At 44.0% G+C, this 21,526-nt stretch overlaps 1 protein-coding gene across 3 annotated transcripts in view; it reads right to left on the bottom strand.

Annotated features, from left to right (window-relative positions):
* Positions 1 to 21,526, bottom strand: part of RPH3A (rabphilin 3A) — a 514,708-nt gene that overhangs the window by 21,876 nt on the left and 471,306 nt on the right. For all 3 annotated transcript variants that reach the window (XM_075323991.1, XM_075323981.1, XM_075323999.1), the window contains one exon: positions 17,574 to 17,725. In XM_075323991.1, coding sequence (XP_075180106.1) covers positions 17,574 to 17,725 — 152 coding nt within the window. The remainder of the gene's footprint in view (positions 1 to 17,573; positions 17,726 to 21,526) is intronic.

The raw sequence follows: 21,526 nt of genomic DNA, 5'->3' as shown, positions 1-21,526 counted from the left end.
CATTGATGTGCCAACAAGTACACCATGTATCACAGTTAGTTGACTTGTCCCAAAGTTAAAAGATTATCGATTCAAGTGCATAACTTATTCAATCACCTCTACTAATTTGAAGAAAGACTCCATGCAAGCTCTCCAAGCACCACTGCAGCAACTTGGGGTTTTTTCAGCGCTTGAGTGCTGCTTTTAAACTAAATTTCTTGCCTCTAATATTATACTCACCCTCCAGTGTCTTCTTGTGCCATCTTGCAATTGCTACTTCATACTGTCTGGAAGTCAGACGTTATGTCATAAGCTCTCAATACAAGTCTATGAGAGCATGAACAAGGCTCATATAGACTTGTATTGAGATGTGACCTCTGGCGTGCTCCATGAAATTCTGGAGCTTCAGGCAGGTCACAAACTGCAGAAGACTGAAGGGAGTGACACTGGTAATAGATGAAAGATGTAGGGCAGGGAACTTAGATTAGAAGCATCACTCCAGCTGTGAAACTTAAAAGAAAACAAAAAACAAAAATAGTGGTGTGGAGTGGTGCTTTAATTGAATTCCTCACATACCATCTCAGACCTATGCCCTTATCACCCTATTTTCTCAGACTACTAAAATCGGAAAAGCCCACACATAGACATCTTCAATTTATCCTTTTGATTTATTTAAGTTCAATGAACGCTACAATCAGAAATAAAAAAGTTTCCTATTTTAAAGAGTGACTTTTCTTTAAATTTTTATTTCATAATTCAATAGTACACATGAAAATAAGTTTGTAATACATTTTATCGGACACATTTGTTTCCTCCGCAGCCAGAATTGTGAAGACTTTCCCATTACTGAGACAGGAGATGCAATGGTTACTTTTGAGATTCTGGGACGATGAGAGGAGAGAGGAGCTAAAGGCAGAGGGAGGAGTTAGAGGTAGAGCCCCGCCCCCTCCTCCTTCTACTATCTACATACAATCAAATCAGCAACAACTGCCATCTCCTATCTCTGTAATGGGAAAGTCTTCACTGAATACAGATTTTACTTCAGAATTAAGAATTTTGATAATGACTGATCAATTTTGGCAGAGAAAGAATCAAATTTGTCTGATAAGATATATTACAAATTTGATTATTAAAACAACGTTAAGTCTTTAAGCTCATATGGCAGCTGTGGATTATTTTTCTGGGCGCTGGTGTTTCTGGGCATACAATTCTCCCCAATGGTAACTACTTTTCCTATCATGTCCATCACCAGTTTCTACGCAAACAATCTGTTAATAATGTGTTGCCTTCGCAGTGTTAATTTGCTTGTTACTAGAGTTGGTCGAACTCACCCAAAACCGGGACTGGCGGGTCCCTGCTAAACTTTTTAAGAAATCCAGATCCAGTCTGGAATCTGGTACCCATATAAATCTATGGGAACCAGAATCCTGATATTAAAAATGTTGGGGGCAAGCTGCTTCCAGGTTACGCATTCTCTTCCGAAACTGACAATTAACCCTCATTGAATATTCACTGCTTTCCCCAAACACCGGCGCGTGTAATTGGTTGCAGTTAGATGCACTCCCACCCTGAGTGGCAGTATGTCAGATGACTGCAACCAATCACAGGTGCCAGGACGGCCGGTAGATGGGGAAAGCAGTGAAAATGTCTGTGGGTGAGTATCGTGGTATAAAAATAAATGAATAAATAACACAATCAGCGCAGGGTCCCCATATTCTGATACCAACACAGATAAAGCTCACGGCTGAAGCCCCCAGCTGTCGGGATTTATCATGGCTGTGTATCAAAATAAGGCCGGAGTAACACTTGCGCGAGTATGGCATTGCATCACCCAGTACGGCCTGACATTCTCCAGACACGAGTATGCAGCTGCATAGAACAACATGCAGCCAACCCGCTCTTGTCAGGAGAGTGTGTGTGGCCGTGCTGGGTGATGCAATGCAAAACTTGTGCAAGTCCCTCGCAAGTGTGACTCCGGTTTGGATTTTTTTTTTAATTATTATTTAAATAAATAACTTAAAAAACAGACATGCGTGTTGTGAATGTCAGTTATGCTTTTGCTGCTGTGAGGCTCCCTCTTGTGGCCAGGAATTGTTTGGACAGAGACCAGTTGTGTTGAGCAATGGGCGATTCCATTGCTAACTCTCTGCCTATTTAAACCCTGGTCTGCTAGCAGGCTATGCCGGATGTCAGTTGTTCTTTGTTCACCAGCCTGCTTCATCTTGCTCCAGCCCACATCTATCCCAGATAAGTGTTTGGCTCTTTATTTGTTGTTTGGTTCTTTTTGCTCTTATCTGAGTTTGTCATTTACTGTGGTTGTTTTCAGTTTATTTGCATGCAGGGATCTTCCCTCTCAGTTGCTTAACTGGGAAGCTCCCTGCAGCTATGTTTGGAGTATTGCTCCTATTAGTCCATGTGTTTGTTTCTTCTTGAATTTGTAATGGTTCCTGCTTTCTGTTCATTGGTATGACAAGAGTGCTTGGTATAGGACGGAGTTCAGATCTAGCGATCTGAGGGCTTTTTGTACTATCAGGTTTTTGGATTTTTTTTGCAGGGTTTATCTCTGGCCACCATCAGTCCCTTTACAATCCTGTCCTATTTAGTCAGTAGGGCCTCACATTTGCTAATCCTATCATCTATCTGTGTATTGTGTTTTCCTATATCACCGCAGTCTTTGAATGTGGGGGCTTGCTATTCTTTATCTATTTTCTGAGAGTTTTTCATCTTTCCTTCCTTTGGGATAGCTAGTTCTCCAACTGGGTTCGCGGTGCACAGGATGTTAGTTCACCCCTCGGCTACTTCTAGTGTTGATGGTTAGTAAGGGGATGGCGGCCAGATTAGTTGCCAATGCTCTTGTCACCTTTTACCAATAATTTATGGTGGTCTTCCATGGTTCCGGATCATAACACTTGCGGTCCCTCCAATTTTGATACCCAGCTGGAACTGTATCTCAGACTGGGAGAACCAGCCTAAAATTATCAGCCTCCAGCTGCCCAGAATTGTTACATCCATTAGATGTCACAATCCTGGAGCTTTACCTCGCTCTTCTCGATTTCCCTGGTGTGGCGGCAATTGGGGTAATAAGAAGTTAATGGCAGCCCACAGCAGCCGCTAAGTTCTGGATTAGTAATGGTAGCATCTATGACACCTCGTTACTAATGAGTGACAGTAAATAGACATCAAAAAAATCTTTTATTTGTTATAAAATACAAAACCGCCATCTTTCACCACTTTTTTTTTAACCCCAACATACCCTGCAGGTCCGACGTAATCCACACTAGGTCCCACTATGTTTCCAGCTCTGCTACATCTTTGTCACAGTGAGCAGCTATAGAGCATGACCACTCACTGTGCGCTTCAGAGAATGATTGAGCCGCAATGACTGATTGGAGTCAGACATCTTAACATAGGCTTCGGGCACATCTGACTGCAAATAATCACAGAGGCCAGGCCAGCCAGTGGGTGGGGAAAGCAGTGCTGAGTGCATATGGATGAGCAATGATGAGCGGAGGCCGCAAGAGCAACGTACAGCCACACGGGAGCAGCGTACAGCCGCAACAGAGCCCCAGTAAGTATGAAGCGCTCACTTCATTCCTATTTTCTTTCTTTTCTTTTTTTATTTAACTTCGAGTGTCGGATCTGGATCAAAAAGCCAGAATCCTGGGCCCGGCAGTCGGAAAACTTTGAAACCGCGCGGATCTGGACTTTTACAGTCAGGGTCTGCCCAGCTCTACTTGTTACTTTCTTTTCTCATGTTGTGGAATATTTACTTTTTGTTGTTTAGTCATTATTTGATTTAAATTAAGGTTGCTTATAGAGACATAAAAGGTATATTACTAGTTTATGAGTCCTGGGGGGATGGTCTCTTCATAAATTTGGAGGTACTTTGCACCACAGCAGCCACTATTCTTCTGTGTGTTCGCCACAATTTTGTTACATTGTATCCTGTTAAAGAAGTCATGCTATTAAGTGTTTCATTAATTAATGTGCGTATATATGCATGAAGTGTGAGCATGTTCATATACTCACCTACGCCAGTTCTCTCCAGTGTCCAATGCTGCTCCATTCCTCTTCTTAGTGATGTCACTGCAATTGAGACTATCCTGCTCACTCTATACTCTATGCGTGAGTCGGGAGTCTCCTTACAATGTAAGTCCAAGGATCCTTGATCTGACTTTCCATAGGGTAACATTATAGAAATCATTTCCGGGTCACGCAGAGCGCAACATGACACAAAGATGCTGCATAGGGGTAAAGGCACTCAGAAGAGAAGGAGAACTGTGCAGGACCCAGAAAGAGTAGCGGTAGGGAGTATATTAAAGGGAATTTATCAGGTGATTTTGTAGTACAATATTAATTTTATCTTTAAATAGGGTATAAGGAGACCTTTCAGGATCAGTAAGTTTTATAGCTCTACCTTATCCTGTTATACTGCTGTAAGCATGGTAGAATTCAATGCATTCAATTCTAATGCACGCTAGTCAAGTGTATGCAAATACAATTTAAATTTTCACTAATGTCCACACCCCCCTCTCAGTGCATTCACTATTACTTCTGTGAGATGAGATGGAGTATGAGTGAGGGCAGCATTACAAATTCAATTCAGATTTACTATCACTGATAAAACCACTGAGAGATGAGAGGAGGGAGCAGTGAATATGCAGTTTGTATTTACATATGCTTGACTTATTTACTATGTCACATGCATTCTGTGGAACTTCCAACAAGATAACTGGAAGAGGGAGACCTGTAAAAGTTACTGATTCTGGAAGGTCTCCTTTAGCCCTATTTAAATATAACAGTATTGTACTACAAAATCACCTGACAGATTCCCTTCAATACACTCACACTATACTACACTAAATGCATGTATATACCTATTTAATTAATAAATAATAAACTTAATGGGAGTGCTACTTTAATCCTTTTAGCACCCAGTGATTTTCCATTTTCATTTTTACCTCTTGTTTTTCCAAGAGACATATTTTTTTTTATTTTTCCATCAATATAGCTGTATGAGGGCTTGATTTTTTGTGGGACTTTTGAATGAAACCATTAAATTTACCATACAGTGTACTGCAAAACAAGTAAAAACAAAATCCAAGTGCGGTAAAATTGCAAAAAAGTGCAATTCCATAATTGTTTTTAGATTTTTGTTTACCATGTTCACTTTATGGTAAAACTGGCAAGTATGTGTATTTTTTTTATTTTCAATGGGGCAAAAGCTGGCGATTTCAACATTTTTATATATTTTTTACATATTTTTAAAAACGTATTTTTTTTTAAACTTTTTAACATTTTTACTAGTCCACTTAAGGGACTTGACACGGGTATAGTCTGATCACTTGTGCTGTGCAGAGCAGTGCATCAGCACAAATGCTGTCTTCTTGTGAATTCTGGTGCTCACAGGAACTATGTCTTGACAGACAAAGGTCATCCGTTGACCCATGGCTATCATTATAACAACCCATCGGTGCCCCATGGTCATGTCATGGGGTCAACAATGGGATCAGAGAATGACGCACCCCCTGCCGTCAAGCGTTAAATCCTACTTTCAGAGACTGACAGGGAGATTTAAGTTAACAGTGGTGGGTAGATCAAACTCCAATCTGCCTGCTACTGTTAGAGCAACAGGTCAGCTGATCAGATCAGCCAACATCTGGCAAGAAAGGTGTGGGCTCTGTGTGAGCCCGCATCAAAGGCAGGGACAACACAAATGAAGTACCGATACATGATAGGTAGTTTTTTTTCTTCCACCAAGATAATATTGCTGGCTTATCTTATTTCATCTAGGCAGCAGTATCCTCATAAGCTATGGATGGCATTGTTAAAGGGAATCTGTCACCAAGTTTTCCTCACCTAATCTGGGAGCAACATGATGTTGAGACAGAGACCATGAGTCCAGCAATGTGTCACTTACTCTAATGCTTGTTGTAATTTTAATAATATCCTACTTACTTTTTGTGTACACTGTTGGGGGGGTTAAGGCTATGCCACCCTCCTTCAGAAGTAGCTGGCACAAAGATGGTTTTCCTGTGGTAGTAACATGTAATGGAATGTATTGTGTATTTTGCAAATGGCCACTAGGTGGCAGTGTGGTAGTGATGGCTGACCTGGCACCTGCATAGACAGATAAAGGGTTATGAGAAAGGAGGATGAGAGGGCATATATAGGACAGGATGAAGAAGGTGGGGAGGAGAGTCCCCAGTAGGAGATATAGAAAACAAGTCTAAGTACGGTTTATGAATTCAAGATCCTAAGGGTCAGCCCTTTGATCCCAGACATACAGGGTCCTGCTCTTTAGAGGACTGTGGAACTGCATCCCCAGAAGTGGGGTTTTTCAGATCGGTTAGGGTGGCATCTGTTGTTTCCTGGATAAGGAAACCCAAAGAAATTCCCTGCAAGACGAAAGGTCAGTGGGCCCTGAACAGAGAAGAGTAGGTCCTGGCCACAAGCACGAACAGAGGAGTGGTGTTATTCTTAGCCCTTTCAAAGAGCAAGCTAATCCCTTTGGGTGGGATGGATAGGTTAAGGACTATTTGGATCGGTTCGTGCAGTGTGACATGAGACATGAGATTGAGGGGCCTAGGGGTATTCGATGGAGCCCTGGTGCCAGGAAAGCGGTAAGCAGATAAATTAGATGTGGAAGTGGATTCTGGAGGGAACCCCAATGGGACCAGAAGCGGTCCCCATGTTATGCGAATGGAAAATGTCCCTGTATTGAAGTTCAGTAAAGATCGGTTGTATGAAGGAACTACGCCGATGTCTGCTTTATTGACTCAGAGAACAAATGGACTGTGGCAAAAGCATCCCTGCAGTGGAGCGGCGACCAGGAGGCAAGAGGTTACTGAGCGGCTGTGCTGCGGCTTGGCAACCTCTGCACACACAACTACCACTGTCAGCCCTAGCCACCCTACACTGTGCATAGGCAAAAAGCTGTCAATCAGTCATCTGGACTTGGATATGCAGAGATCACCATTCAGAGAACTGGTAAATCTGCAATAGATAAAACAATTATTTTATAAATCATACATCAAGCAGCTCAGTAAGCGATACATCGCTGGAATCAGGATTTCTGCCCTGATAGGAACAGCGGCCACATAGACTGATTTGCCTGTGACTTGTAGTTTACTTTAAAAATAAAATATTTGGTGGGACAGGGTCAGGGTAAAGTCTAGGTAGAATAAGGCAGGGATCTAGACATTTTTGGCCCCCGTGAGCTGCTATGTGCTGCACATGCCTCCCACCTGCCCAAGTTTACTGCAGGTTAACACAGTTTGGATTGTATTTACTGAAAGCAAAATAAGTGATTAGTATTGTAGTTGTTTCTAATTTATGTGACATTAAAAAATATGTATTAATTGTAACTTTAATTTGATTGTGTCACAGTTGGCGGGAAGGGGGACCTTGCAGGAGAAAATATTGTTAAATGAAGAGGCATCAAGTAGAAACAATTATGCCATGCCCACATCAGCAGTGCTGGTGATATCATTCTGGTGACTGGTCATCATCATGATTCAAGGTCTTTCCTACTTGCTTAATTGGTAAATGGGTAAGGCCACAATGGGTAAGGCCACAGCTTTTATTTAACTGTGTACAAGTTTTTGATGCCTAATGTCATTAATTTTTTGTGGTATTGAAACAACCACTGGGCAGTCCCATCAGAATCCTGCAAGTCTACATAAATCTCCTCTCAGATGGGGTAGTTATAATCTAGTGACTAAAGCCCGCTTTACACGCTACAATATATCTTACGATGTGTCGACGGGGTCACGTCGTAAGTGATGCACATCCGGCATCGTAAGGTACATTGTAGTGTGTGACAGGTACGTGCGATTGCGATTGAACGTTAAAACGTTCATCGCATACACGTCGTTGAATCCTGACGAATTGCATGTCAGGTTGTTCAATGTTCCCGAGGCAGCACACATCGCAGTGTGTGACACAACATTGAACAGATCTTACCTGCCTCCCGCGGCTCCTGCCGGCAATGCGGAAGGAAAGAGCTGGGTGGGATGTTTACGTCCCGCTCATCTCCGCCCCTCCGCTTCTATTGGCCGGCTGCCGCGTGATGTCGATGTGACGCCGAACGTCCCTCCCACTCCAGGAAGGGGACGTTCGCCGCCCACATCGAGGTCGTATGGACGGGTAAGTACGTGTGACGGGGGTTAATCGTTTGTGCGGCACATTCAACAAATTGAACGTGCCACACATACGATGGGGCGTTGGAAATCGCATACGATATCGTATGCGAAATTGCAACGTGTAAAGCAGGCTTTATTATACTTTAAAGGGAACCTGCCACGAGATTTGGTGACTATTAGCTGTAGACACCAACAGTAAGCTTTTATTACAGCATTCCAGGCCACTCTGTAGAATGTAAAAATCACTTTTAACCCCTTCACGACCGCGGGCAGTAAAATTACGTCCTATTTTAACGTGACTTAACGACCAGGGACGTAATTTTACTGCCTAAACTTCATTTGATTGCCGTGGCCATAGCAACGGCTTTCAAATGATGTCCCCTGCTGTTTTTTACAGCAGGGGACCTTTACTTGACCCCAGGGGGGGTGGCATCGCCACCCCCCATCGACGATCGTTGTGATTGGCTGTTCAAATCTGAACCGCCAACCACAACATTCGCACTGATTTCGGCAAAAATAATGCCCGAATTAGTGCGATACTATGAGATCCTGCTATGATCTATTGTAGCAGCTACAGCAGATCATAGGTGGATCTCAAACATGCCGCCCCCAGCCCCTGCAGCACTGATTGGAGCGATCATGCTATGACGCGCAATCGCTCCAATCAGTGTGCAGTGGGGCGGTCTGATCTGCAGGTGGCCGCCCTCCCCAGGCCTGTGCTGGTCTGGGGAGCCTCCCCCAACATGTCTTCAGCGTGGAGTGGCTGGTACTTGTGGTACCACGCCACCGCTGCCGCCGCTAATGTCACCGTCTTCTTGCCTGCTCCACGTGAGTATTGCACTCTTCTTCCAGCCAGTGCGCGCTCCCGTTATGGCCCCTGCGCGCTCCCGTTATGGCCCCTGCCCGTGCCCCCCCCGATCTGCCCCCCACGTCCCGATCTGCCCCCCGACATCCCGATCTGCTCCCCCTGCGATCTGCCTGCCTCCTCTGTCATCTCTATTCTGCTTCCTTCCTTCTTTCCTTGCTTCTCCGGTATCTGCCTCTGCTCTCCCCCTCCCCTCTGCTCTCCCCCTCCCCTCTCCCCTTGACGTCCTCTTACCTGCCTTCACCGGGTCGTCCGATTTCTTCACTGGCCCGATCACATCTGCCTCCATCTCTGGGTCCTTCTTCCTGGGTCTTCTGCTGATCTGTCCAACGTCCTGCCTGCTGCTCTTGTACAGCTGTCTATCTCGCTTGCCTTCTGTTCCTCCTGCTACTCCTCTGGGTACTGTGAGTATAACTTTTTTTTTTTTTCCTGTATCCTGTCCATTTTTACACCTCATCTGTCCGTGCGTCCCGCCGAGCACTGATCACGGATGCAGATAACGGATCTGCATCTGTGGTCAATTTTTGGCGTGACTTTTTTTTTCCGTATCCCCAACGCGTTTTGTATCGCATCTGTCCGTGCGTCCCGCCAATTGCTGATCAGGGATGCAGATAACGTATCTGCATCCCTGCTCAATTTTTGGCGTGACTTTTTTTCCGTATCCCCGACACTTTTTGTATCTCATCTGTCCGTGCGTCCCACCGAGCGCTGATCAGGGATGCAGATAACGGATCTGTATCCCTGCTCAATTTTTGGCGTGACTTTTTTTCGTATCCCCGACGCTTTTTGTATCACATCCGTCCGTGCGTCCCGCCGAGCGCTGATCAGGGATGCAGATAACGGATCTGTATCCCTGCTCAATTTTTGGCGTGACTTTTTCCGTATCCGCAACGCTTTTTGTATCGCATCTGTCCGTGCGTCCCGCCGAGCGCTGATCAGGGATGCAGATAGCGGATCTGCATCCCTGCTCAATTTTTGGCGTGACTTTTTTTCGTATCCCCGACGCTTTTTGTATCGCATCCGTCCGTGCGTCCCGCCAAGCGCTGATCAGGGATGCAGATAATGGATCTGCATCCCTGCTCAATTTTTGGCGTGACTTTTTCCGTATCCGCAACGCTTTTTGTATCGCATCTGTCCGTGCGTCCCGCCGAGCGCTGATCAGGGATGCAGATAGCGGATCTGCATCCATGCTCAATTTTTGGCGTGACTTTTTTCTGTATCCGCGACGCTTTTTGTGTCGCATCCATCCGTGCGTCTCGCCAAGCGCTGATCAGGGATGCACATGACAAATCTGCATCCCTGCTCAATTTTTGGCATGACTTTTTCTTTTTTTCCGTATCACTGACGCTTTTTGTATCTCATCCGAATGTGCGTCCTGCAGCGGTCGATCAGTGCACCGCGTCTGTGCGTTTGAAAAGTCAAATGGCATTCCTTCTAATCTGAGCCCCACCATACGCCCAAACAATTTATTTCCACCACATATGAGGTATCTGCGTACTCAGGAAAAATTGCACAAGACGTTTTATGGTGCAGTTTTTCCTGATACCGTTGTAAAAAAAAAAAAAAAAGCTACCTGGTTGATGCAAAAATTTTGTGGTAAAAAAAAAAAAAAAAAAAATTCACGGTTCAATGTTATCAACTTCTGTGGAGCCCCTGGGGGTGCAAGGGGCTCACCAAACATCTAGATAATTTCCTTGAGGGGATGGGGTCACTTGTGAGGGAGCTCCACTGTTTAGGCACCATAGGGGGTCTCCAAACATGACATGGCGTCCGCTAATGATTCCAACCAATTTTGCTGTCAAATGGTACGCTTTCTCTTATGAGCCCTGCCATGCGCCCAAACAATTACTTTCCACCACATATGAGGTATCGTCGTACTCAGGAGAAATTGCACAATACGTTTTATGGTACATTTTTTCCTGATACCCTTGTGAAAAAAAAAGCTACGTGGTTCAATTAACAGTTTTGTGCTGAAAAAAAAAAAAATTGTATTCATGGCTCAACATTATCAACTTGTGTGGAGCCCCTTGGGGCTCGCTAAACATCTAGATAAATTCCTTAAGGGGTCTAGTTTCCAAAATGGGGTCACTTGTGAGGGAGCTCCATTGTTTAGGCACCTCAGGGGGTCTCCAAATGCAACATAACGTGAGCTAATGATTCCAACCAATTTTGCTGTCAAATGGTGCTCTTTCTCTTCTGAGCCCCGCCATGCGCCCAAACAATTACTTTCCACCACATATGAGGTATCGTCGTACTCAGGAAAAAATGCACTATAAATTTCATGGTGCATTTTTTACTGATACCCTTGTGAAAAAAAGCTACCTAGTTGAAGCAACAGTTTACTGATAACAATTTTATTTTTTTCTTTTCACGGCTCAACGTTATAAACTTCTGTGAAGACCCCAGGGGTTCAAAGTGCTCACCAAACATCTAGAAAAATTATTTGAGGGCTCTAGTTTCCAAAATGGGGTCACTTGTGAAGTAGCTCCATTGTTTAGGCACCTCAGGGGGACTTCAAACCCGACATGGCGTCCGCTAATGAGTGCAGCTAATTTTGCAGTCAAAAATTCAAATGGCGCTCCTTGCCTTCCAAGCCCTGCCGTGTGCCCAAACATTTGATTTCCACCACATATGGGGTATCTGCGTACTCAGGAGAAAATGCACAATACATTTTATGGTGCATTATTTCCTGATACCCTTGTGAAGAAAAAAGCTACCTAGTTGAAGCAACAGTTTTGTGGTAAAAAAAAAATCTTTTTCTTTTCACGGCTCAACGTTATAAACTTCTGTGAAGCCCCCAGAGGTTCAAAGTGCTGACCAAACATCTATAAAAATTATTTGAGGGCTCTAGTTTCCAAAATGGGGTCACTTGTGGGGGAGCTCAATTGTTTAGGCACCTCAGGGGGTCTTCAAAACCAACATGGCGTCTGCTAATGAGTGCAGCTAATTTTGTGTTAAAAAATTCAAATGGTGCTCCTTCCTTTCGAACTCTGCCGTACGCCCAAACAATTGATTTTTACCACATATGGAGTATCAGCGTACTCAGAAGAAAATGCACAATAAATTGTATGGTGCACTTTCTCTTTTCTCCCTTGTGAAAATTTAAAATTTTATGGCTAAAGTAACATTTTCGTGTTAAAAAGTAAAATTTTCATTTTTTCCTTCCACATTGCTTTGGTTGCTGTGAAGCACCTAAAGGGTTAATAAACTTCTTGGATGTGGTTTTGAGCAGTGTGAGGGGTGCAGTTTTTAGAATGGGGTCACTTTTGGGTATTTTCTGTCACCTCGGCCTCTCAAAGTCACCTCAAATGTGATGTGGTCCCTAAAAAAAATTCGTTTGTAAATTTTGTTGGAAAAATGAGAAATTGCTGATGAACTTTGACCCCTTCTAACTTTCTAACGGAAAAAAATTTTGTTTCGAAAATTGCACTGATGTAAAGTAGACACGTGGGAAATGTTATTTAGTAACTATTTTGTGTGACATATTTCTCAGATTTATAGGCATACATTTTCAAAATTTGAAAATTGCGAAATTTTCAAAATTTTTGCAAAATTTCCTAAATTTTCACAAATAAACGCAAAAAATATCGGCCTAAATTTACCACTGACATGAAGTACAATATGTCACGAAAAAACAATCTCAGAATCGCCAGGATCCGTTGAAGCGTTCTAGAGTTATAACCTGTCAAAGTGACACTGGTCAGAATTGCAAAAAATGGCCCGGTCATTAGGGTGTTTTAGTGGCCGGGGGTGAAGGGGTTAAAATACTCACTTTGGGGGCGGTCCAGTCTGATGGGTGTCGCTGCTTTCCGGTCCGGCGCCTCCTCTCTGTGGTGATCGCCGTCAACTTCTACCCAGCCAAGTATGGATGACGTGTCCTACGTCATCCACACAGACCTGCATTGCGGTCCTGCACAGGCACACTTTGATCTGCCCTATGCGCGGGTGGTCTTTAACCTTTCCTCACGTTTGCATTTATATTAGGTGTTTATATTCGCCAAATCTCGGGACAGGTTCCCTTTAATTATGTATATTTTTGTATGCTGAAAAATACACCAAAATATGAAAATACACTTGGTAGTTGCCAGCTATGTTATATAGCAAACATCTGCCGCCAACAGCAGTGACTGGAGCTGACCACCAGTTGAGGCTGTTAACCTTTTAATTTTGAAATAAAAAAAAATTGTATGTACTTCAAAAAAGTATGAAACAAAAACATCAGCTTGCCCCACTAGCTCTTACGCAGCGCCATCCATGCAAAAATAAAAATGTTACTGATCTCAGAAAATGGTGACTTTTTTTTTTAATTTAAACTCAAGGTTGGTATCACCGTAATCATACTGACCAAGAAAATCATATTTACAGGTAATTTTTACCATACAATAAAAAAAGTAAACTAAATTAAAAAACAATGATGGAATTGCATTTCACCATTTCATCTAACATTTTTCAGTATATTTTATGGTAAAATTAATGGAAACCTGCAAAACTGCAACTCATCTCACAAAAAAACAAGGCCTATGACAAGATAAAGTTTTGTTTTTTGGAAGAAAAAGAGGATAAAAATAAAAGCGTAAAACTGAAAAATTGCATAGTCCTTGGGTATCACACCCCTTTTGGTCAGCTCTGCCAAAATGGGCAGAGTTTTGAAGGTGTCGAGGTGGTATGGGCCTGTCCAAAAATGTAATCAAAATTGTTGGTGTAAATTAGGCTAGAAAAGTTACTCCACTTGATGACTGGAGTAACATTTCTGCCAAGTCATAAGGAGGCATACACCTGTAATTACATGCACCAAATTCATTAACTCAAGGATGCCTCTCTATGAGTTCAGGGCATCTCATTACAGCAAGCGCCTCATTACTAATGTATCAAATGTCAGTGTTATTGAATCCGGGCCAATATGTTTTTGAACCGGGTCAATACGTTTATGAAGGTCGTAGATAGAGATGAGCGAAATTGTTCGAAAAAGGTTTGCAAATTTCAGATTCTGCACAAGCCTTGCCCATTCAGATTCCTGAACATTTTTTTCAAAATTGGTAAAATTCGGCCTGTGTTTGATCCATCCACCTCTGGCCCCATCACAACTATGTTACATATTGGCAAGGCTGTAATTGGCCAAAGAAATCACTGTAAAAAAAAAAGGAATCAAAATGGTTAAAGCAGGACATACTTCCCAGTCCCCGTGCAGCTGTAACACTACTTCCGGGTCCCATTACCCCTCATGCATATTCTGCATTATCCCTCTGCATCTTCTTGCAAAAAAAAAAAAACCACACATCAAAACTGCATCGCGTTTAGATGTGTTTTTTTGCCAGAAGATGCAGATTTGGTGCATAAATTTCAGCACCAAATCTGCATCTGTTGGCAAAAAAACCCTGTGGTGCAGATTTGATGCAGAAATAATGCAGAATGTGTATCTCCTGGCAGGAAACCCGCACTAAAACAGTTACACAACCTCGTTTTTTGGGCGATTTTCTGCCAGCAGATGCAGATTTGATGCTGGAATTTACACAACAAATTTCTGCACCTAATCTGCATCTCCTGGAAAAAAACACATCAATATCATATCAAAACCGCATTGTGTTGTATTTTTTTGCCAGATGATGCAAATTTGGTACATGAATTTAGTATATAAATTTCAGCACCAAATCTGCGTTTCTTGGCAAAAAAAGGGCTTTTTGAAGTCAATGAGTTCACCTGAGGGAATTTTACCTACAGTCAGGGGACCATGGGAACCTTCAGCTGTGACTGCAGGCAAACTCAGTGAAGTCAACACTCACACTTGCGGCTCCATCAGTGTCTGCCTGAAGCTGCAGCGGGCGATCACGTTTTCTAATGTGCCCACACACTAAGACTTCATTATGTAGGAGATCCAGAATCGTTATTACTCATGTGGATTACGTCAGATTTGCAAGGGTGTTTTTAGGGTTAACAAAAGGGGTGAAATAGGGTGTGTGTATTTTATTTCAAATAAAGGATTTTTTCGGTGTTTGTATTTTATTTCTTTTCACTTACAGGATAAGTAATGGAAGGGTCTCAGACTGCTCCATATTACTAATCTAGGGCTTGATGGGAGATGACAAATCACAACTGTCATTAAGCTATTATAGTACTCTTATTGCCACAGCACCAGGGCAATCAAGATGAGCCGTGTAAAGCCCAGAATTATTTTATCAAATGGATGCAACAATTCTGGGTGGCTGTGGCCTGCTATTTTTAGGCCCAACCAACCATAACCATGGGCCTCCCTAACCTGAGAATACCAGCCCCCAGCTTTTGTCTTTATCTTGGCTGGGTATCAAAAGAGCCAGTAGCGGTCTGCTTTTTTCTGCATTGGGTGCATCACAATATTGGGGGGACCCTACATTATTTTTTTTTAAACAAATTATTTATTTTGATACCACTATAGGGACGCAGACAGCGTGTGTGATTTCAAACAATCACAGACACTGTCATACAGTGAGGCATTGTCTGACTGCAACCAGAGACGTCGGGACTGCCATTGGACGGAGGAAACAGTGAATATGTATGAGCTTTAATGATTGGACCCGGAAGTAGTGTTACAACCACGGAGAAAGTCGGCAAGTATAACTGTCCTGCTGTATTCCTTAATTTTTTTTCTTTTGCAGCTTCCCTAGCACTTACCAATGCATAAGTTTTGCCTCCCATTGAATTCAATGGAGTTTGGATATGTTTGTCAAACTGTGCGTCAAAAACCAAGAAAGTCTGAGAGCCCGAACCGAACCTTGAAAGGTTCTCTTATATCTAGTCGTAGACACAGTTTCCACAGAGTAAACATTCAGAACTTGAGTCAGCTTATTTTTGAAGGGAAGAATAATTGGGGAGTGGCTGAGGACTGACCACTTACATCTCACTTACTGCTAGACAGTGCAGGAAGGTTTATTAGAGGGTCGAAAATATTAATGGTATAATAGGGGGTCAAAACCATAAATCATTACTCCCAAAAATTATTTTACACACCGTACTCAATCTCTATATTTAAAGGCTCTCCAACTGTAACTGTATATGGGACCAATCTCTATTAAGCACGGTTTATGATGCTCTTATTGGCAGGCACTAGTGATAGGCGAGCACTAAATTGTTCCAATGCTCGTTCCTCGAGTCGAGCTGGTCAGACGCTCAAATGATTTAGATGCGAGTATTGAGCATTCTGGAAAGTCAATGATTGGCCTGTTTGGGTCTCTGACCACTTGCAGCCAACCATAAACAGAACATTTCCGGCGGGAGGGCGGGGAGGGGGTTTCGGTCACACTATGTCCAAGAACATTGTTTCAGAGACTGTGAATGGATCTCCCTGGTGTTCCTGCACACATCATGCAGTGAAGCAAGCCTGTGCACTGTGGTTGTTCTTTCACAGATGAAATATCGGAGCACCTGTGATACTCGGCTGAGCTCTGCGAGTACCCGAGCACCACAATGCTCAATCGAGGACCGAGTATTATGAAGCACGTTTGCCCATCACTAGCAGGCACTGCTTTTGGGGGCACTTTTTGACATGCACTATTTAAAGGGATATATTTTTTAGGGGTACTCTCTGACAAGCACAGTTTGAGGAGGTTACTGGAGACTCATGTCAGTTATGTGTTTACCAGAGAGTTATGCTGTAATAGAGTGTAAAATGACAGTGAAAAGTAGAAATAAGTTTAATTTCATTAGAGCCAGATGAAGAAAAGAAAAAAAAACCTAAATTGACAAATAACATTAACCATCTGATCATTTTTATTATTTTTCCTATTCATCAGCAACCTAATGCCCTGCAGACTGCTCACATGGCACTGGTTTGCAGGATTGATAAAAGATGATTGTAAGTTGCTAAAATTTCTATTTTTTTTCTAATTATATATTTATTGTAGGATATAATTTATGCAGTAATTAAATGTTAATTTTAAATCAAGTAATTTATGATTTAATTCAGTAAGACTATAGTAGTTTTATTGAGTTGATATAGGGTTATTAATCACTTACTGAATAACTAATCACTGTCTTATGGTGATATTTAGTCACCAAAACCGCTTATTGCCATACTGTGTGCGCCTTTAACATCCTGATAGTCACAATAAAGACTCACATTTAACCATTTACGGGTCACTGCACTTTCAAATAACTTTTCAGAATAAGCTGTCCAGAGTATACATGAGTAACAATTCTACCGATGGCAATTATACAACTTATATTCTACATTTTCACCAGTTTTCATATCTGCAAGGTCTCAGATACAGTCCTTAGTTCACACGGAGAATATGGCAGCAGAGCTTGGATAAAATTACACAGCATTACAGATGGATTATAAATTCAGAAAGCAGGGAGGAGGGGAAGAAGTGGCTTACAAGTGGAGAAAGAAGCAGAATTTTCTGATAACATATTCCAAAGTTTATTTTTATGGGTTTGTGATATTGATTTATGAAGTTTGTTGAACGTACAGTTACTATTCAGTCACTCTCTGTTTATACTTATTGCTCTTATGTGATATGAAGTTATAACAATACATTTTATTTAGATAAAGTATACAACTGGTAATTGGAAATCCCATTTCAATATGTTGAACTATACATTCAGTTACTTACAGTTTGACAAATGGATCAGAGTAGCCATTAGCGTCCATTGCTGCCAAGTGAACGCAGCGTACAACCCCAACAATCAGCCCTCCCTGCTGAGTGCTGTACATGAGAGAAACTAGAATCTTCCCCCGGTCTTCTACATCACCTCCACGATCTGTCTGCAAAAAAATAAGTTGTTCAGATGTCTTGCAAATACATTCCTAAGTTACATTAAAAAAAGAGCATGGTTGCCAAATAGTGGTTCAATTTAGAAAAAAAGCTGCAACAAAAAATCAACAACAACAAGTGGTTTTTCGATCACATATGGGGTATTGGCATAATCTGGAGAAATTGCAGAACAAATTGTAATCTTCATTTCTTCTATTACCCTTTATGAAAATTAAAAACTTGGGGTAAAAGCAACATTTCTTGGTAAAAAAAAATTATAAATTTTCAATTACTCAGCCCAATGTTACACAATTCTGTTAATCACCTGACGGATAAAAATGCTTACTTATCCCATCCATGAATTCATTGAGAGTTGTAGTTTCCAAAATGGGGTCACTTGTGGGGGTTTCTGTTGTTTTTTCACATCAGGGACTCTTCAAGCGTGACATTGTGTTCACAATCTATTCCATCCAAAATGGTGCGCTTTCCCTTCTGAGCCCTGCCGTACACCCATACAGTAGTTTTCCACCACATATGGGGTATCCGTGTACTCCGTAGAAATTGCACAACAAATTGCATGATTCATTTTTCCTGTGACGTTTGTAAAAATAAAAACTTTTGGGATAAAGCAACATTTGTGGGAAAAATTAGATTTTATAATTTTCACGGCTCAACATTAAAAAATTCTGTGAAGCACCTGGAGCAAAAATTATCATCTCAAGTTTACCTCTTATATGAAGTGCAAAATATTTCTCAGAATCACTGGGATCCATTGATGTATTCCAGAGTTAAAACCGCATAAAGTAACATTGGTCAGAATTGAAAAAAATGGCCTGGTCAGGAATGTGAAAACAGGATTGTGGGAGGAAGGGATTTAAGCAAACCTCTCAGGCAAATCATTCTCCCAAAACCATCATGATTTCAGCCAGGTATATTCTCTAAAATGCTCCGGCATGTATAAGAAAATATACTTCAGTCTGCTGAAACCCCTGGCTGGATGGTCATTTTCTTCTCTGTATGTGATCTCCAACGAGAACTTCCCAGCGCCAATTAACAGGATTCTCCTTTGCGTGTCTATAGGGAGAGACCTGTCAATCACCTTCTATAAGCCCTGGAAAAAAATGGCTGAGGGCAGAGATGGAGTAGTCTCGTCTCTGGTTGGATGTTTAAATGAAGTGCTCCATTGTTTCAGAGAATAATATGCCTGGCTGCAATCATCTGATGCAAATGGATGAATATATGATTAAAAAAAATTGCCTCATTAAATTTGCCTGACATCAGCAGTCAAAAATAGGCAGGTAGAGGGTGTGTGTGTGTGGTGCCCCTGACCTGGTCAGGTGCCACTGAGTACTGCACCCATGCAGGGTGAGTGCAAACAGGTAATCCAAAAGGCTGAAATAGGATGTGTACGCATAGACACATAGTGACCAGGTCTCCCACACACTAGAGGGGACCCTTGGGCAGACCCAAGAGGGGGTGTACTTCCACATCTCAGCTAGGGGTGCTGGGGAGGGGCTGGGAGCTAAGGTGGCAGTGGCAGTCAGAAAAGGAGTAGGGAGAGGAGCAAGCCATGTCTGAAGCGGAGAGCGCAAGGAGAAGGAGCGAGCAGGTGCACGGACCCACTAGTCAGACCCTATCCGTGAAGTAGCCGTTAACGGGGGAGAAAGGTCACCAGAGGTTGGACAGAAAGACGCTGAGGAAGTCATCTGGTCATGTACGGAGACTTCTGGTGGCTAGGCACGAACGGGGAACAGGTCCCTAGAACCAGACATCCATTTAGTGGTCTGCTAAGCCTGCCGGTGGGGTAGACAACAAGTTCCACACCAACACAGAGTCCGAGCATCAGCAGCAACAAGAGGTCCCATAAGGAGGATTGAGCCTGGAGCAATCTTCCTTGGTCCATGCTGCCAGCAAATGGGCCAGAAAGGGAAGAAAAGGCAGTTGCGACTTCCCTGGATGAATCCCACGGTACTTTAAGTCAAGGATTGTCCGAAACAAGAAGTGCTAGGAAGGTAAGTTAGTGATTACCCTTATACCAGCCTGAAGGATACCTGGTTCTCTCTTGGTGGATCTCAGAATCGTCCAGGTACCACTTGAAACATTTGAAAGTGAGTAAAAACCAGTTGCAAGACACTTTGGACTGAGACTGAGTTATTCTGCGACCGGTTGTTCTACATGCATACACCCGAGCCCCTGGGGCCAGCCTCACTCTCGGGAGTCTACACCACCTGACTGCAGAATCCATCAGCCCCAGACGCTCGTTAAAGCTGCAGTAGCGGTCACCCAGAACCCTGACCGCAAACTGAGAGTGGCGTCACAATCCAGCTGTAAATAACCTGACATACCTGTTGGCCAGGCTGGGGCCCAGGCCAGGCCCATGACTGCTGCTGAGCTGGAGGCTGAAGTCGGGAGAATTGCCGACAGAACAGAGGAGCGGAGCAGGTGGGACATAGCCGTGTGGAAAAAAGGAGATGGTGTTGGCCATAAGAAACCTGCAGATGTTGGTGCGGCGAGGCCTGCGTGGAGGTGCAGTCCACGCCCATCCGGAGTCATCACCGGCGATAGCGACCCTGCTGCGGGATATCTCCGGCCTAACCCTGGGTGAGTCCCATACTGTCTCGCCCGATCGGGTATACTGACCCCACCGGCGTTGTCACCAGAGGCCGATGCGACACCCGCTGCGATGCCCGATGCGATGTCCGATGCGATGCCTGATGTGATGCCCAATGCGACGTCTGATGCAACGTCCAGTGTGATCCCCGATGCAACACCAGAAGCGACATCCATGGCCAGACCAGACCAGGTCGCAACGCCTCTTGTCCCAGCCAGACCACACCAGGCCACAATGCCTCTTGTCCCGGCCAGACCAGACCAAGCCACAATGCCTCTTGTCCCGCCAGACCAGACCAGACCAAGCCACAACGCCTCATCTCAGCCAGACCAGACCAGGCCACAACGCCTCTTGTCTCGGCCAGACCAGATCAGGCCACAACGCCTCGTGTCACGGCCAGACCAGACCAGGCCGCAATGCCTCTTGTCCCGGCCAGACCAGACCAGGCCACAACGGCTCTTGTCCCTGTGCCCCGGCATGAAGCGGACAAAGAAATGGCTCAGCTAAGGAGAGGACTGGAGGCTCAGTTCCCCGCACCGCTGGTAGACATTTACCTGGTTCTTAAGCTGCCATACCAACCTAAAATGGTTCCAGCAACCTCTCTGCTAGAGAGGGATCCATCACCCTCCCCAGCTGCTGAAGGCTCATCTCCGGAGCTGCTGCCCGAGCGATCGGAGGAGAACACAGCACCCTTAAAGAGAAAGGGAGGCCTGGAGGTCGCGCTGCCATTCCCCCGACGACCGGAAGAGGTCGCAGCACCCTCCGCCAGGGAGGGAGACGAGATTCAGCCACCACCACTGTTATTCCCCAACCGACCAGAGGAGGTCGCAGCACCCTTAAAGAGAAAGGGAGGCCTGGAGGTCGCGCTGCCATTCCCCCAACGACCGGAGGAGATTGCAGCACCCCCTGCCGAGGAGGAAGACCTGATTGCCTACAGCCCTGGCATGTATGTGACCTGGGAGCTGGCTGGTGACCAGGTGATGGTGATGTAGCGACCATCCCGCAGAGTACAGCGGCATGGGAGATCCAGACACCCCCTCGAGAAGTCCACCCCAGAGAAAGAGCAAGTGGAGGCCAGGGACCTGCAGGAGAAGCAGTCCCTGCGGCGGGCCAGACACCAGGCCAGAGGTCCCCTCCACCGTGGGGTAGTAGAAGTATTTAACTGCAGCACGGGGTATGGGTTAATTGTAGAGGTAGGGGT

Source organism: Anomaloglossus baeobatrachus, chromosome 1 (genome assembly GCF_048569485.1).
Source record: "Anomaloglossus baeobatrachus isolate aAnoBae1 chromosome 1, aAnoBae1.hap1, whole genome shotgun sequence".
Taxonomy (NCBI): domain Eukaryota; kingdom Metazoa; phylum Chordata; class Amphibia; order Anura; family Aromobatidae; genus Anomaloglossus; species Anomaloglossus baeobatrachus.
Note: the sequence above shows the minus strand (reverse complement) of the source record. Positions and strands in the feature narration are given on the sequence as shown.